Raw genomic sequence first — 18653 nt, 5'->3', positions numbered from 1 at the left:
TATTGGAAGGATTCCTCTCTGAGACAAAAAAAATAAAATCCACACACTCCTAAACACGAATCAGTTCCTTTTGCCTTGTCCCCAGGAAAGAAAGGGAAATCCCCAGCTCTCTCCTGCTCTCTTGTGAAGCATCCTCCTCTGGTCCTTGCTCCAATTCCAGCAAGTGCAGGGGCTATACTCTGCCCCTGCTGCGACATCACCCCATTTCAGTCTGTCCCTAGAAAGGTGAGCAGCTGAAGAAGATAATTAGCAGCAGGTTCCTAGAGGCAATTAAAGATTCCTTTCTCCAATGTACCTTTTGTAAGAGAGAGGGAGAGAAAAGCTGCAGGAATATCCATATAATTAGTCTAAGCATGCTGGCAAGAGACTACCAGCTCTCTCATAGATGTTGGCATTTTTTCCACTTCACTTTCCTGCCTATTCCCTTTACGATCTAAAAGCAAATATGCTTTTTAAACAGAAAAAAAAATAGTTTATTCCAGCTCCATCTCAGCTGACCAGAGAGGGACTGAAATAAGCAGAAAGCTTACTCCTTTCTGATGTAAATTCAGATTTTAAATACCACAGCATCTTTTTCCTTGGATCACTTTTAAATGGTGAAGAGCACTGACTCAAATAGTTTTCCATTTAAATAACACATTTCCCCCCCACCCCAAACCAGCATTTGGGAATGTTTTAGCTCAAGGGCCACTTTTGCATTTCTATTCCAGTCACCTCAATGCCATCGCTTCTGAAGTAGTTGTTACAACTAAAGCAAATAGCTGCCAGCACCTCTCTCTTCATCATTCTCTACCAGAATGCCTTTTAAATAGTAACTTAGAGTAAGATCTCAAAGCAATGCTTAGCAGCAAGTGCAATACAAATGAACAAGTAGAGAACAAGACAATGTTTCAAACTAACCAGACCTGCTTTAAAACCCTGATTTGTGCTGGGTGTCTGCAATAAATAAATTTTGTCTTCAGTGTACGAACTAAAGCTTGCCAGTATTGGAATACATTCACTTCGTAACAAGATGGACCAGGAGCATATTTTGTCCCTCCTTTCAGTCATTCAGAATTTGTCATTGGTTGAGTAGGTATAACGAGTTAGAGCTATTAAGCGCAATTACTACGTAATAACCCTAAAGAATGCAAATCATTTCAGTTCAGATTATCATGCTGGTCTGCTCATCATTTTAGATCTAAAATGCATATAGAATATACAAAGGACTTAAATGTTCAGGCATTAGATTTAGTAAAAAATAAAATAATACAAAATGGGTTTACCTCCCCTTGAAAATGAATATGAAGAGACCATATCATGTAATGTTACAACAAAATTCCCTCCTCAATTTAAATTATTTAAGTATTCATATAAATTTTACCACATTTTTAACACTTTTCCTTTTAAAAGAACTGAAAAAAATGATGCATCTAAGATTTGAGCAGGAAGAATGGATGAAAAGATCAGAACATAAAAACTGCACTTATTCTGCTACCTACTCCTTCACCACCAAGAGCACAGGCTTCATTTAGAAGGACAGAATATTCTGCATCACTTTACCCTTCTGATTTTCCCATTTGCTCTTATCAGTTAGCAGAGATGGAATTAAAATATGCATACAAGATTTCTTAAGTCTCTCCTGTACCTCTCCAGCTCTCCAGAACTGTATTTGCAACCATAAGACTGTGATACAGTGTATAATATCTCCCTCCCAGAAAAGACCTCGTGCCTTAGATTTCAGGCTGACGAAGTCTGCAATCAGAGTTAGATCTTTTTTTCATTTCTGTTTTCCCATCCCTCACTCATATACTTTAGATATCATTACACTAAAGCATGTACTCCCAATCAAACAGGGCAAATCACACTGCGTCCTGCCACCTGGCTACTTCAGGTTTCCATACCTACTGGCAAAGAGGTAATAATCAGAATTTAATTATATTTGAAACCACAAATAGTTTAGTTTTCTTCCTTAAATAATCTTGGAGGGGAGAGAGGAGATTCTGTGTACTGGTCCCTACTTAACTGATGAATATTTCAATTTAGTAAGCATTGAGCATATTGTCCAGAAAGAAATTTCGCTAAGGCTACTGGTTATAATTACAGCTCTTCTGAGTGCAGCCAACATACACACAGATGTAGTTTCTGTAAATCCTGCTGCTTTCCTGAATCGTTTACTCCTTCTACTACATTTATGCCTCACAAATGTGAGAACTATAATCTTACGCATATTCTTCACCTATCAATCTGAAACCTACTAAGAGAAATACCTGTTTCTCCTCTAATTGTTGCTGAATTTAATAGCACTTTTCAATGCAGGCCCTTTTAGAAAGATTCCAAATCAACATTTCAGCAATAACATCTTCTACCAATACCTTCTCTGTGACAAAACAAGCAATGTCTACCAGCAGACAGAAGAGTACTTCTTTCCTGGAAGGCTGCTCTGGTGCTAGCCTTTCTGTGGCAACAGGAAAGGGCTTTATACCCATTCCTCATGGCATATAAAAAATAGATTCTCAGTCTTTAAATGTGTGAACGCACACACATATGTGTTTTGGCATTAGTAAAGCAGTCCCAGCAACTTTCATTTGTCACATTGCAAAAGCATCTTTATAAGACAGTGACTAGCAAAACAAGTGTAATGATCTTATTTATGTCTATCTTAATTTACAAGCGGGAAAAGGAACCTGACATTTCTAGAAAAATCTAACGTTGCTATAAAGAAAAAGTATTTTAATCATTTTAACAGCCTCATCTGCTATGCATCAGACAACAGGCAGCACTGACTGAATGTAATGTTCCCCAGAACACTCCCTAGGCTGTGACAGGCACTGGCGTGTCCCCTGTTGGAAATAAAGGAGGCTGTTGTCTGAGGATCCAGCTAATGAACTCCTATGGGATTTTTTTGTTGTTGGGTTTTTGTTGTTTTTCTTTTCTTTTTTTTTTTTTTTTGACTACTGGAATCTAGTCAGTGTCTAGGCTCAAATGCCAAGGTCATTATGCACATTCCTGCAGTGGAAAATCTCTGGAAGCTGGGAACCAGGGTTTGACTGCCTGCCTGACCTGCTTCTTCACATTGCCTGGGTAATTTAAACCCACTTTTGCCCAGAATGGGCAGTTAAATTCCTCAGCAAACTGATGGATATGAGCAACAGGCACACAGTGACACATATCAGCATTACTGGGCATCTGTAAGCCTGCCATTGATTTTACATGGAAGGAAGGAGCTCAGGAGAGCACCGGCCAGAGGAAAATGAAGAGCTTTCCAAATGCAGAGCTCTTCTTGCACTTGCCTTTTCACTGAATGCCCTTAGAGAGGAGAATACTTCTTTATATTGACGAAAGCAGAATTCTCCATGAAGTATTAAACTCCTGTGGCAGGGAGTTGTTCCTTAATGAAGTTAATAAAAATGGCTGAAGAAAGCAAATCACGCAGCTGCACTCCCTTTAAAGATTTCTGTTCCAAATCATCCTGCTTCAGGGACTGTGGAGACCTGCCAGCTAATTTTGTGGACAGGATGGCTTCTAGGCTTGTCTCTGATCTGTAGATGATGTTATTATTTCTTCATAATTGTTTACTGTATAAAGTCAACATCTTTCTCTCCGGAGGGAGATTGCTCAGAGAATCTCATGAGAGCCTTTTAGCTTACAGTTGTAGACCTGCTGTGGTCTTGACAACATGCTCATGCCAAGGTTAATTTCATGTCAAGGCACTACCAATAGCTTCTTTTCCTTGAGCAGTTATTCTTTCAACTGTAAGAATATTAATGCATTTTAGAGTTACTTCTAGAGCCTTCTTGGGTGGCCTTTAGGGTTATTACAACTACACGTACAGAAGTTTCAAGGTTTCCAAGGGTACCGTGGGACTAATTGCAGTTGTGGGGGAAAACTAGATTTTGTTTTGTGCTCTGAAAGCACATAACTGAAAGCAATCACCTCCACATTCATTCCTGGCTGGGAGACAGACTGCCTGTGACTTCTGTTGTGACACCTGATCTTCATACTGGAACTTTCCCAGTGTACTCCCATCTGTAAAAGCAAGATAATGCTTTTTATCAACTTCGTGGGGATTTTATAACTTGATGTTCATGAACAGAACTGTAAGCCTTTCTGTACTGCTAAATGCAAAAATTCCTAAATCTCAAAGAACAGAGTCCCAACACAGAACCCTCAGACCACACTGAGAGAGAAGACACAGTTGTTCTTCTATCACAAAGTGAATAATTTAAGAATATTCTTGCTCATAGTCTTGAAATCATCCTTTATAGGACTCTGGGCAGAGCTGGAGGCAGCGAGGTCTGCATGTCAGCAGTTGTTTTGTCAGCTGTTTCAATAATACCAAGAGCAGCAAAGCACCTGACTGTGCTGGAGCCCTGGGCAGGACGCTCCTCTCCGAGTTATTCCAATCCCAGAGTAAGGCTTATGTAACTGATTAAATTAAAAAAGAAATTAATCTCTATTATTTGTCTTACATTTATGATCTCATAAGTGTACCCATTGTGCATTACCCATGCTGCTTCAAGGTCTCGCTGGGGCTTGGTCAGATTTATTCTTATGCGACCTCCCTTCCCCAGGGCCACTGCTGGCCACTGAGTTTCCTACATGCAACACAACCAAAATGCTATATGCTTCTTGAAAAACATTTGGACGCTCTCATTGTCTCTTCAGGTTTCTATGACAACCACAGCAACATAAACAGCCTTGCTGGCAGCCACAGGAGACTGAAATCTCTGCTCTCTCCTTTCTCATCCCCAGAACTTCTCAATGTAGAATGTACCATAACCCGATAAATACGATTAACAATAAGGTAGTGTTGAGTACACCAGGCTGGCACTGGGGAAACTTCTTGTAAAGAAAAATACGTTATAGTATTTTGTGATAACCAGCAAAACAGTGCCTGTTTCATCAGTGTTCTTTAAGCACTTTGGGATCAACTGTGAAGAGCAGCACAAAGCTATAAATATATAAACAGGAGAGTTTTCTGTGTCAGCTTGTGCAGCTGCAGAGAGCTTTAAAAAAATATAACAAGGCCTTCTCTGTTGGTGCCTCTAGGCACTTCTCACCTTGCTAGCAGGTTACACATCAGCACCAGGTAAGTCCCTGAGTGAATGTCAGGACAGCTGGGGTTAAGGCAGCTGCAGAGCTATGTGGCTGCACTCACATCATGTGATGTGACCATAAGCACCTCTCCATAGCTGCAGCTCTCAGCTTTCCAGCAGGAAAATCATAAACAAAATGGGATCGCAGCAGCAGTGAAATGCTCTGCATGGCACCGTCAATCTGAGCCCAGCAGAAGCCATTTCTCCGAACCTCCCGCATCAGGCAAGGTAGTCAGAGCTGCTGTTTTTGCTAATGCTCGGGCAAACTGAGGTCCAACAAATCCCAAACAAATAGCTCAGGTCTTCCATCTCTCCTGAGCGAGCAAAATTAATGGCAAAATAAATTTGCCACATCAGGCCAGTGTAGCTCTGGAAGTTTTAAGCCATTTAAACTCGTTCAGCCAATACTGGATGGCGTGAAGGCACCAGAATGCACACGAGTTACAAAGAGGCTGCATGTGGCAATTATGGTTATCAGATGTCCACAGATCACAAGATCATCTTTCAAAGCATTAAACCAGTTTCTGGCCACAAAAACACCATGCTTTTGAAGAATAACTGCCACTGTACATCCAGCATTTGACAAACTAATTGTGAAACAGAGAGATGCCATTTCAAGCATCAGCACAGACATGATTTCTTTACCAGTGCTCTTAGTTTGTCTTAGGCAATTTTTCTCCCTATGCTGCCACAAAGATACAGACAATTCCTGCTGCCCTGAGATGCAGCTGGTGGTGTAACTATGCCATTTTCACTGCAGCAATATTCTCACTTGGAGAGGAAATCCTACAGCTTTGTGGTACCAATTTGCTGCAAAGCAGACTCAGTATTTAAGGAAAGAGAGCTGGGGGATACATGAATGTGAGCATTTGGAAATTAGAATCTATGGGGATTCCCTGTGGACCAGTATGCAGAAATACCTTTATTCTGTGAGGAGGAGTAGGAGGATGTGAAATGCTTTCCTGTTTCACAGACCTTGGAAGGCACAGAAGGTGCCACCTGGCATTAAGGACTGGCTTTTAGAAAACCACCTAATTACATAGACCCAGTGGTAGTGAGATTAGAAATTAATGAAATGACACTAGGAATGGGGATAAATGTACAATCTTTGGAAAAAGAAATGTGGAATTTAATTGGCTTTCTTAAGGCAGAACTTTCACTCTAATGACTACCAATATAACAATAAAATTGTTCAGTTTGCTCTTGAAAGATTTTGAACAGTGTCCTTATACTACAGAATTATTGTACAATATAGTAATATTGTATTTTGCAATATGGAAAGGAACTAGTTCTCCTTTCCTACCTAATTAGCTCCAATAGGCTGTACAGCAAGGAGGGTTTGTGAGAGTAAATAAAAAATCGTTACTGATGCCCATGTTTTCTATGTTATACAATAAGATTGCCTAATAAATGAAGTTTGATATTATCTATCAACTATTTGTATCCATTTATATTTCCCTGTGTGTCAGCATGATTTTGCTAACTACAGATGTTCTATGTAAAACTACAGCTTATATGAAATGAACACAAAGACAGATCTGTTAATTTACAGATAAGAGAGTCCCAAGTGTTGAAGAGCATATTGAGATATTGGATAATATGCAAAGTATGTCATATAATGCACCATTGAAGATAGTCACAAGAAAAGCATGAGGGATGACATTTTCTAACTTTTACAGTTATTAAGCAGTAATAGCCCCAAAATGATCACAGTGCTTTTAAATCAGGATTACAAAGGCTATAAGCAATCCTCTTCTGCATCTGAAAAGAACTACTAGGCACAACATTCTAAAAGTACTGAAATTAGAAGAAGGCTAATGTTGGAGTAATTTTAAATTAATGATTTTTGAATTACTAGGTATTTCATACCCTTCAACCTCTGCCAACATGACTCACTGACACTAAGACACTTGGTTTTATCTTCTGAGAAATACATACGAACATTAAATACACATAAACCTTTGCCTATTACACAAATATGCTTATGTTGTATGGGTGGCATAGATAAATTATGGTGAGGAGGTTTTATCAGCAGTAATTACACATTTTATCAGCAGTAATTACATCATTCCCTTGTGGCACTGAACCATTCTAAACTCTAATCCAAGCCCTAATCATTATTAAAGCATTGACAAAGACTTTACAGGACATTGTTCCACCTCATAAAGCCATTCCTTAAGAATAATCAATACTTCAGAAAACTTGAAGATTGCCATGACTCCACAGCGGATCTTTGTGCTGCTTAAGAAAAAGCTGAGTGATGTATTTTGCAGTAGCATTGGGACTTTTCTATGCACGCACACATTTTTACAACCCAAGTGCAATGAACGGCATGACACTTTTAAGCGCTGGAAAACAGAAATCTGTGGCCATAAATCATACTTCTGACAATTTGAACATTTCAGATTTTTATCGCTTTAGATAATTCAGCTGAGCAACTCTGTTTCCTTAGTAGGCCAATATTTAAAGTGCAGTTTAATTAAAGCATTCAAAAAAGAAAAATAATTCAGAGAGCTTTGAGTGTGTACCTAGGGAATATGTCCCTCAAACATATGAAGACATCAGAGAAAAGTATTTTTCCTACTTGCTAGTGTACTGCTGCCACACTTTATAAGCTGCAGACTACACCAAAGTGACTGCACACATCAGGCTCAAGATTTTTATTTAGAACAGTTGTTAGAATGTAATCACCCATTTTTTTTACAACATCAAGTTACTTTTTTCTTCCAGAACATCCCAACAGTAACATTTTACGTAAAAGCAGAAGTGTTGTCAATAGTATAAAATACATCATCAGTAGAACACAAGACAAGAAAACCTGGAAAAGTGACGTACCTGCCCCACGCTGCTTTCATTGTAGAATCTTTATCAACAGGAATGCATGAGGACTCAAAAACACTTGATCCATTCAATTTGTAGCAGAGACCACAGTCTGGATCTAACATACACCCATTACAATAACTGAAAGAGAAATAAATAAATACTTAAGCAACACTTTATTCATTTGTACGTGTCAAAACCAACAGCAGCTCCTAATCAATCTTGGAATGGACATACCATGTGTCAAGCTGTCTGTGTCAGAGACAAGATAATAGAAAATGCCCAAAACCTAATACAGATTGCTTTTACCTTCTTCTGCACCACATTTTGGTGGCCCAGTTGCAAATCTCCCAGTGATACCTGATCAGGCTGTAGAGGAATTCACTCATGGAATGAATTTTAACTAAAAAAAGACAGATTGGGGTTGAAAATAAAGAATCATAAATCATAGCTAATAACCAAACTAGGATTTGGGCACATACAGCTGTGGGAGTCAGTCTGAGATCATGACACCATCTGTCTCCATGTGGGAACTAGGTGCCTGAGTTCCTATTATTTGTGATGGAGTCAATATGTCAGTGAAGACAGTTCACAAACAGGCATCTAATGCCCAGAAATATTCCACCTGCCCTTCACTTGTCAAGTGTGCAGAGCTCTTGCAGATCATTCCCATGCATCAGGCTTGCCAGCTCCTTACAGCTATCTCCAAATTCCTCGGTCGCATTGAAGAGCAAGAGATGCTTACATTTAGGCAAAATTTCCTCAATGCAATTTTGCAATCTATTCAAGTGATTAGACAGTTAAACTGTTCTCTAGACTCCACTGGTTGCACTGACCACAGTCCCACTGATCACTGGGAGCCCAGATGCCAAACGCCCTACAGATACTGACACTTAGGTGTCAGTCTCAAACCTGCCTCTGAGAGCAAACAGTGGATTTAGTGGTGTGAGCTACGAAGGGATTCCAAAACCCTTCAATGCAAGTTATCTGAAAGCTTCTGGCATAAGTTTCCACAGGTCTGGCAAACACTCGACTGCTGCTGTGGTTAAACTACCCAGGTGCTTCTCTTCCCCAGAAGCCATCTCAGACTCAGAAAAATATTCTCATCAGTAAAGCCTTTGATATAGCCTACAGGAGTTAAAAAAAGGAGAATGAAAAACTGTAAAACAGGGAGTAAGCCCAGAAATTTGAAATTAAAATTAAACTTTGAAATGTAACATCTAGAAATGTATAATTAAGGTGACCAAAATAGCTTCAACATGCATCCCTGTAACAAAAAAACCCACAGAAATAGTCCTTTCCAAGTGTGTGACTTTATCAAAACAACGATTTAGTGAATGAAGAAATAATCTGCTCAAACTACTATACCATTGCGAGAAAAAAGTAAAAGTTAACTGTATAACAAAGTCCCAAACCTAAATCAGTAAAGTAGATTATATGGATTTAAAAAGTCTAAAATTACATGTTTAAAATCTAATCATTCAGACTTTTCTTATTATAATGTTTCTAAATGTTATAATAAGGTCAATTAATATGGAATGTGGCAAAAAAAGAGGGCTGGGAAAGCATTAAAAACAATGTACTAATTTGCATTTTCCTACTTCTCTCAGGTTTTATAGATTTGTGTTCTTTATTACTGTATGCTTCCAAAATTATCATATTACTGCAGAATTTCCATGATGTCTACTTTTTAGAAAAAAATCTGTTTTATGTACATCTTCCTCTTGCTTAATGCACAGGTCAAATTCAGGTTTGAACAGCTTTTGGGGTTTTTATATTAGGAAAGATGAATTAAATCAGATTTTAAATAGAGATATAAACATTTTTACAACAGAAATGAAACAAAACTTTCAGGTAGAAGTCAATTACCTCATTGTAGCAAACATTTCTTCTCTTGCAAAGATAAATAAGAAAATTATATATTTGCCATTATCAATTAGGAAAGGAAAGGACAATTCCAATATGACATTAGCGAGACTTAATTACATTTTGTTAATCAATGTTAGGACAGCAATGGGCAGCAAACAAAACAGCTGACAGGGACTGAAGACTGCAGATGAATAAAAATATTCCTATAAATCACAAGTGTGTTTAAGTATGTAATAATAATATTAAAATAACTAAAAGTTATAGCATCTTCCAGTGAAAAGAATCCTATGATGGCAAACAGAATCCTAATAGGTGATTTGCAAATTGTAGAACATCTTCCACTCCAATCTACGTTGTATATCAAAGTACCTTTTAACAACATGAATTTCTAAAAAGAGCCAGAGTGCCAGAGAGCAGGTATTTCCAAATACTACATGCTATCAAGTCAATGTCTTCACAAAAATTGACACACGAGATGAATGACGGAACTGAACCGTGCACTGCCTGTTTTGTGCTACTGGGCTCACCCTACAGATAATTCCACATAGTCTTATATGGCATGGAGTATCCGTAACCAGTCAACTGGGAAGCAGTTATCTCTCTCTCTCTCTCTCTATCTATCTACCTACCTACCTACCGACCTATTATTTACTTATTTATTTCTTCCTCCTCATACAGCAGTCCAAAAAACACTTAAGAAATTTGATTATTGATTCCAGTGTCTGTCTACATGGCTGTTAATTCAGCTGCTCCTCAGGCTTTATTTGTACGCACAACTTTGTCTTCCAGTTGGCATTCAGCATAATGAAGGCTGCTGGATTTCATGTTGTACAAAGTGTCAGAGGTCACAGCAACTCACAACAGTGTAAATAATTTAAAATTATTGTTTTCCACAGTTTTTATCAAGCTTGTGTTTCAGGTTGAAAAGATAAACAACAAATATTAAAAAGCCCTTTTCCTTTGGGCTAGGATTTTCTGCCATTAGCTGTAGTGAGTTCATACAATCACACAAAGTTCAGGCTTTGACTTCAGGTTTTAGAGACCAACCAATTTATGTCAGAGGAAACCCAGAATTTCAATACACAAGACTCAAAGCCCTTTCAAAGCTAACTCCAGTGGTTGCTGGTCAGGCCATCTAGAATTCTGTGCCTTGTTTTATCACTGCTATAAATTTTTCACAGTGACTTTGATGAGGTAGATATTAATCAGTTTTTCCAAGATGAGGATCGATGGCTTTTTTTCCTCACAAATTCCAACCTATACACATCACAACTATTTCATAACACAATAAAGAAATCTGTATTAGTTAATAAACAGCCATGACTGCTGAAGATGTGGCATGAAGTAAGAAAGGAAGTTTTTTTAAAAAAGAAGCAATTTAAAAACACCCTCAAAAAAATCATGTGCTGTGGCTGTTTACTCTAAATTTCTTTCTCAGAAAATGGAAATAAAATATGTAGTGGTTTCAGACTTACACTCTTCTTCACTCTATTCTCATTATTACTTGTTAAACAAAAATATTTAAACAATTTGAAATTGAGCATATATTCTTACATATATGCTTACAGTGGTGTAAACATATAAGGCTTATAGCAATTTAAATAAGGACACGTAATATACCTGGAAAATAAATGGACATTATAATAATTATTGACATGTAACTATCTACTACAGATCTCCTTTCTGTCCCAGAACATATTTTCTTATCAGCCCTACCCAGACATACCTAAATATATGTCAGAATATAAATCTATAAATACTGATACATCTTCAAATCTACACCACAGATTAGTTATGGCCTTGAAAGCTCTGTACCAGAATCCACCAGGATGCCTATGTTAAGAAGAAAATTTGCATCCATTTATAAATGGGAGATGCATTTGCTGTACTTTATAATGAAATATTTATATCCATACTAAGGTTATGAATTAGTGCCTTGGAAACAGGTTGCTCTGTGAAGAGCCAGTTGAAAATTCCCTGGCAGGTTGGTTCTCAATCGGAGACTGACAATTCATCACGACTGAAATACCTGAGAGAGATGATTTGATTTTGATGAAACCAGGCAGCATTACAGCAGAAAGGTTTTACAACAAGCCTAGTTCCCTCCCTGCTTACCAGCTGGTCTCCTAGGCAACCCAAGAAGAAGGCAAGCGTCTAGAATTCAGATGCTTCAGCCCATGTAGCAGAATAACAACAAGGAATGTAAGGCTCCAGAAGTCCAAAGATGCCCAGCTTCTTTGCAGCTCAGTGGAATGAAGACCACAGGCAAAGGTTATAGTCGACAAGACCCTCAGTTTATTGATAACTACCATGGAATGGGATTTTGGGGTTCCTGCCTCATTGTCTGCTACCAACAAGCTGATGCGATGTCAGGAGACTAGATAGGCCTAAACCTGCAATTCCCAACTCCTATTCTGCCAACTCAGCCAAGGTTTCCCTGATTTTATGTCCTCTTCATCCGACCAAAAGGGAATATCTGACATCTAGAAATCCTGACAGCACTAACTTCAAGGTCACTTGCTAGAAATTTCTTGCCAGCCTGAGCACCACCAGCTTTCAGGATGTTCTGCTCCACAGCAGCCTGCCCAAAAAACTGCTCCTGAGCTAACTGGTTCATCCCAAAGGTCACAAGTCCTTTCTCTTCCACAGGGAATTTAAAGTATACAGGTGAATTATTAATTGGCTAACTGTGCACATTTTTCTTGATACAAAAATTATTGCTTTTTTCTTCTCAACAGTGTAGTTTATCTGCCTCAAGTGCAGTCTTAAAGATGATTGAATAAAATCCCTGAGCTGCTAGTGACCCTCCAGATGCCAACAAAAAGATCACAGTTGCTTCTTCTGCTTTTCCCCCACTGCTTAGAACACTCCATACTTACATTCATTTTGCCATTGTATTTTGTGCTTTAAATTTGTAAAATGACCTTGAAAGTAATCACTTTCCTACAATTCTCAGAGCCTCTTAATTTGCACTGCAAATTGTACCTTTCCATTTTTTTGTTGAGTGATTTAGCAGTAGAAGACCTTAGCCCAGTGTCCTTACTGTACAAGTGCTATTTCTCTTTTTGACAGGTTATTTTGTCTTTTTCAAGCTGATCCTCAATTTATGAATTGTTAATTTCAAAACATTTAATCAATTCTCACTTTTGCCACATTTTAAGAACCTTTCAACTTTGCCTTCTATATTCTGTTATCCGATTATAAAACTACATTCATATGTTACTATCATCCAGTTACAGAAATAAAAACTGAGCTTGGAAATACATTATGTACTCTGTAGTTCTTTTCCAGAATGTATCACCTGATTTCATAAGATTCTACTACAAGGGTAGCATGAACAGCCTCTCGGAGTATCAAAATGCCCACAAGTATGGACATTTCTTGGGGATAGTCACTTTCTACTTGGTTTGGATTCATCAGGCTTCACTGAGCATATGCTGCACAAACAGTCTGTGCATGTGAAGAAGTAGCTGTATGTGAAAATCCGATACACTCACAACACGTGAGACATTTTGCTCCTGCCCTATCCCCTCCACAGAATAAATTCCACTATTGTGATTTTGTTGAACCTGCTGTTCCTGCTCTGCATGATGCAAGCATTCGTATTGCTAAACAAGGTTTTTCCTCATAAAACTGTTGGAACAATAAAAAACCATGCCAGGCAGGGAAGCTGCGATGTAGGGATAGGAAGTTCTTACAACACCTACTGGGGATTAGCACATACCACCCAAAGAAAATGTAAGCTGCAAATCACTGCAGGCTAGAAAGGAATGTCACTTTGTGCTGCTTTCTATTCTTTCAAGCTTCCCATCTGCCATACCCCAGACATGGTCCTAGGCCAGGTGGATCTTTCAAGCTACATGGTATGGCCTCAGGTTAACTCTTTGCTCTCAAGATTGGTTATGCACAGAATCTTCTACCTTACCCTACATGTGGTGTAGCTACTTTCCAGCTCCTTACAGTAAAACAGCAGACTGGAATCAAGCCTTCCTTGCTTCTGTGCTTGTATTCTCCTATCTACAACCAGAGAAAGCATCTTCCTTCAACCCCAACTGAAAGAAAATGGCCAAGATAGGTGGGTAACACCAGTTAGAGCTTGCCTGCCCAACTGGATTCAACAAGGAACAGAGGCAACTGACGAATCCAAACAAGAAAAACGGCTAAGATATTTAACTCAACAAAAATATAAAGACTTCTGCACAAATGCCGCAGCAGATTTATCAGCTCTGTTGACCTGCGAGGACATCAGCGCATTTAGCTTTCAGCCAGCTACACAATTAAAGAGCTTAGGGGTTTTTTTTTTTTTACCGGTAAATGGCTTAATTTATGTATACAAACTCATTCCAGTTAGGTACTAGGACCATGTTTAAAACTGCCTGATGCTTGTGTCAGAGGTTTTGTGCTGTCTGCACATGCTTCACTGCACCCCAGGCATGAAATCAAGCACTTCGTTACACTTCTGATGATTTCTGTGTTCCTTCCAAAAGCTAACCATTAAATTCTGATTAAATATCACAGGCAAAGAATATAGAGGATGCTTTAGGTAGTTTAAATGCGTGGTGACTGCAAGACAATACTCCAAGCTGTTGTACTTGTGACACAGAAAATAAAATACTCAGTAAATCAGAAAAACCCACTTGGACTTTTAAGGGTACTTTTCTGCTATTATAGGAGACAAAGGACAGAAATTTATTTGCTGAGCCTGCTGGCAGTCTGTTAGATAACACAAGTATCCACTCAGTGATGTTCAAAAGGAAAAGCTACCATTTATAATCATGGTACTGGTACACTACCTGTAGTTCTGTAATTTACCATGCAGTTATTTCAACAGATCTAAATCACAGTTACATTCAAGTATGATCAACCCTTCCTCATATTTAAATTTTCTCCTGCTCCTTCTGGACCACTGAGACTGTTCTTCAGTGACTCCTTCTTAGATAAGTTCAAGACCAGTACTGAATACTTATTCTTCTTGATATGCTAGCTGCATATAAATACATTATTTCTCTTCAAACTTTCCTTAAACACTCTTTTCTAAAAACTTGCAGGCCCCACCTAAGCAATGCAACTCATATAAACTCAGAGTAACCGTTTTCAGCTTCTTGGTGTTCGCTACTCGTGCTTTAAACACAAAGAGGACCCTGATGGCTCATCCATTTTTCCCACCTATCATAGTCCAACAAAGGGAACCACTCTCTACAAACTTTGCTTTGCTTAAGTCCTTACGTCATCATGGCTAATCCACTACTACTACAGGCACCTTGAGAGTAGACTGTGCTGGAATGCTGACACCACATGAAGGTCCTGATCTACTCACAGCAATTGTCTCTTGTGTTTGACGAATTTTTTTCTGAATTTATATAGCCCCCAGCACAACAGCTTCCTGATTTATGCCTGGAACTGAGCAAAACAGACAATAAATAACAGAAACAACTGACTTACATGCACCTTTAGTTTGAGTGTAATGGCAGGCTCCATAGAATACTTTGCTTTTAAAGCTACTCTTCCAAAAGGACCCTACAGGTATATACTAAACTCCCAGCTTCTTGACAGATCAGATAAAAGCCTTGTTCAAACTTGATTAAAATCACCCTTGTGTGACTAAAACCTGCAGACCATATAAAGCATTAACACCATCACACAAAATAATTCCCTAAGCATTGTTTCAGTCTTTGTTAAACAGCAAAGTCTTAGAAGTATTAGCAGAGATGTGAAGCATTAATAGGTCACTATATGAATAACACCTTGTTCCCTCAGTGATGCAGAGTTTGATTCAAAGACAAAGTAAGTGGAAATGTTAACAACGGCTACAGGGTCTCCATTACACTCACAGACATTATAGTTCAGGTAAGTGACTTCTCAAGTCTTTGTGCTTAAATTGATGAGACGAGTTTTTCCTCAGTCACAATAAAGTTATATTATCTAAAAGACTATGTCGAGGCCATTTTACCGTTCTACAACGCAAACTGTCTATCAGAATTTTAATTACATTTCATAAGAACTGGGAAACTTATTTCTAAACACATTTATCTCTCAACATACTCATGATTTTCTGAACTTAATAGCAGAAACACATTACTATATTTATTATTGCAGTTCTAAGCTATCAGAATGACTGCTAGCCCAATCGCTTTGTCATTAGAAATATAAAGTGATAATCATATTTTAAAAAATACTGGTTCTATGATACAGTGACAGTATGAAGAATACTGGTGTTTAGTTTGCAGACAAATCAGATTGTCAATGAGTTAACTGAACAAAATAAAGTACATTAGCCAATACACTTACTAAATGTATCCTAAGACTATTAAATACAATAAAATCAGCTTCAGTTACTAGGTTACCTAGGTTTTGTAGGACTGATCACAATTATATACTTTCGCTAAATTAATAAATATAATATATTTCTGCTTATTAGCTATCTTGAAAATTGCTTTGAAAGAGCACTAAATATTGGTGCCTTCATCCCAGTGGTGTGCATTTGTACAATAGGCTTAGAAACATTAACCACGTGAGGATGACTAATTCAAAGATAAACAACAGAGCTCTTGTGTGCCCAGCACAGCTGGCACTGCTTGTATTATTTTAATCAAACTCTGAAGGCAATCAATTTATGGAGGAACCCAAGAATGTTCTTGTGCATAGGTATCAACTCCATAGGATATGAGGGTTAACCTAAGCTTAACATAAAAGCTACCATTTTCATATAGTAACAGAGGTGAAAAATATAGCTTACGTAGAAGAAGTTCACATTATGTCTTCTACAGCTGACCAAGTCTCAAGAAGCGCAGTGAGAGACACATGAATGAAAGGAGACAAAAAGACCAAGAATATAAGGCAATAGGACAAAGATCGTTTACCAGAAATGGGGGACTGTCCCAGAGAAAGGCAGAGTGGGATAGTCAGATCTTTGATTCTTTAAAAACTGGGAAAAAGTGGTAGGGTAGTTAGTGCACATTCAACCTCCTTCAAGAACCATGCAAGTCCTCAGTAAAAATGTGAACATGTTTAAATTGTTTTGAATAGTCATAATAACATTAGGAATGGCTGGCTTATCTTTTCATTTCTAAGATGACAAATTCTGGGATGGCTGTGATTTGTATTCCTAAATTGACCTCTGAACTTCTCTGTGGTTTTGACGATAATGATGATCAACAGCTCCTGAAGACATTACAGTCAAAGAAGAGAGGGGGTCACACTACAGATATCTATACAAACTTACACCGATTATAAAAACAAATTTAAGGATAGCACACATAAGCATTCACCTTCCCTTTCTTCAGTGAGACATCCACTCACTTCCACTTGTGAGTAGACAAATAGAATTTCAGTGTTCGCAGTGTTCTGCTGGGTTTGCATTATGTCCTTGCGACAGATTCAAATTTTTTTTTCTTTCACTGATTCATAAATTATATTTTGGCTGTTGATCAGCTATGGTATTGTGCATCTCCACATCAAATGAAAATATTTTACTTGATATTTGCAGCACATCTTATTGGTTTGTTTTCTGCAAGCACGTACAGGGAACTTCTACCTCTGTTTGCAGGGGACAGCGCTTTTAGAATGTAGCATTCAAGCCCTAGCTGCTTTTCTGAATTAGGACACTGACTGCGTTCTTTATTTGCTAGTCTGTTCTATCTTCATTGTTATTCTAGCAGCAGGAATTAATCTGTGCAAAGGAATACAGGTCTGAAGGAACAACAAACAAACCAACTGTTTGTAGTAGCTCTAGGGCTTCATAAAGGACACCCACACTTACTCTAACCCAACGGATTTGCCAACATAAAAAGCATTTTTACACTGCACAGTATCAGTGAAACATCTGTCAGCAAAATAAATATTACTCATGTTTTTTATAACTTATAAATACATTTTGGCAAAGACGAACACAAGTTACATTTAGGAACGTCCCGATACTCTGAGATGGCCAGGCTACAAACAAGTTTAGACTCTGACTAAGCGTACTTCACCTCAGAAAAGCACCACATCACCATTAGATAAAGGAGACTGAGCTGCATTTGTGTGGGCACACAGATTTACAGGAGGTTACAGTAGCTATAGGGAGATGGCATTATGTGTTTATCTTCTGAAGTCCGCTGGTTTTTGCTTTTCCAAAACTTTCCTAGGCCTCTTCAAGTCTTGCAAGATACAATGCTAGGCAATGAGATATCATCAGTTATACAGAAGCAAGCATCAGACCACTGCCAGTAAGTTACTTCATTTTACTTCGATTTGATATCTTATTTGTAACTATTCTGACAGTAACATTTGCTACCATATTCAGTGTCTATCTGTACAACTTTTCCAATGCCATTAATCTTAGAACAGCACAGAAAGTATACAAGACTGGCATTATGCAGACCAGACTTCTACTTCCAAATTTTCAAGTCCAAGAATCAATTTGACTCAACCCCATAACTGCCATAGGGAATATCTTAAGGGCCAAAAAAGGAGAAAGAGAGAGAGAGGTGAGCCTGCCAAAACAGCCCAGCATTTAGCTTCCTCCTCTTCCTTCCAGGACCATGCAATAGCCTGAAGTTCTTTCAACCCAGGACAAATAGTGAAGACACCATCCACTTACTCATGACAAAACCAGTTTTTTAAATTTCATTCAGATCATTGGACATGTGCACAGAAAGCACACATACCTGTATCCTGAACAGACACTTTTCCAAGTTCAATATAATGTACATCTGTATGTCATCGACTCCAGAAATAATTTAGATAGAGAATATATGTTAATTTATTCATTTATGTGTAGTTACAAGAGTGGGGCAAACACATGCTGAAACTAAACTCCTCTGGGGACATCAGTGGAGACAAAATGTTTAAAGTTGGTTTTCTTCCCTTGATCCACACTGAAAGCAAGCAATTTTTCTTGCACAA

General features: G+C 38.3%; 1 protein-coding gene across 2 annotated transcripts in view; it reads right to left on the bottom strand.

The window, feature by feature from the left end:
* Positions 1–18653, bottom strand: part of SLC2A13 (solute carrier family 2 member 13) — a 292776-nt gene that overhangs the window by 154280 nt on the left and 119843 nt on the right. For both annotated transcript variants that reach the window (XR_011336699.1, XM_069849820.1), the window contains exon 7: positions 7914–8039. Coding sequence is in view for 1 of the 2 variants with exons in the window: in XM_069849820.1 (XP_069705921.1) it covers positions 7914–8039 (126 nt within the window). In the remaining variant the exon portion in view is untranslated. The remainder of the gene's footprint in view (positions 1–7913; positions 8040–18653) is intronic.

This window comes from Phaenicophaeus curvirostris, chromosome 1 (genome assembly GCF_032191515.1).
Source record: "Phaenicophaeus curvirostris isolate KB17595 chromosome 1, BPBGC_Pcur_1.0, whole genome shotgun sequence".
In the NCBI taxonomy this organism is placed as follows: Eukaryota; Metazoa; Chordata; class Aves; order Cuculiformes; family Cuculidae; genus Phaenicophaeus; species Phaenicophaeus curvirostris.
Note: the sequence above shows the minus strand (reverse complement) of the source record. Positions and strands in the feature narration are given on the sequence as shown.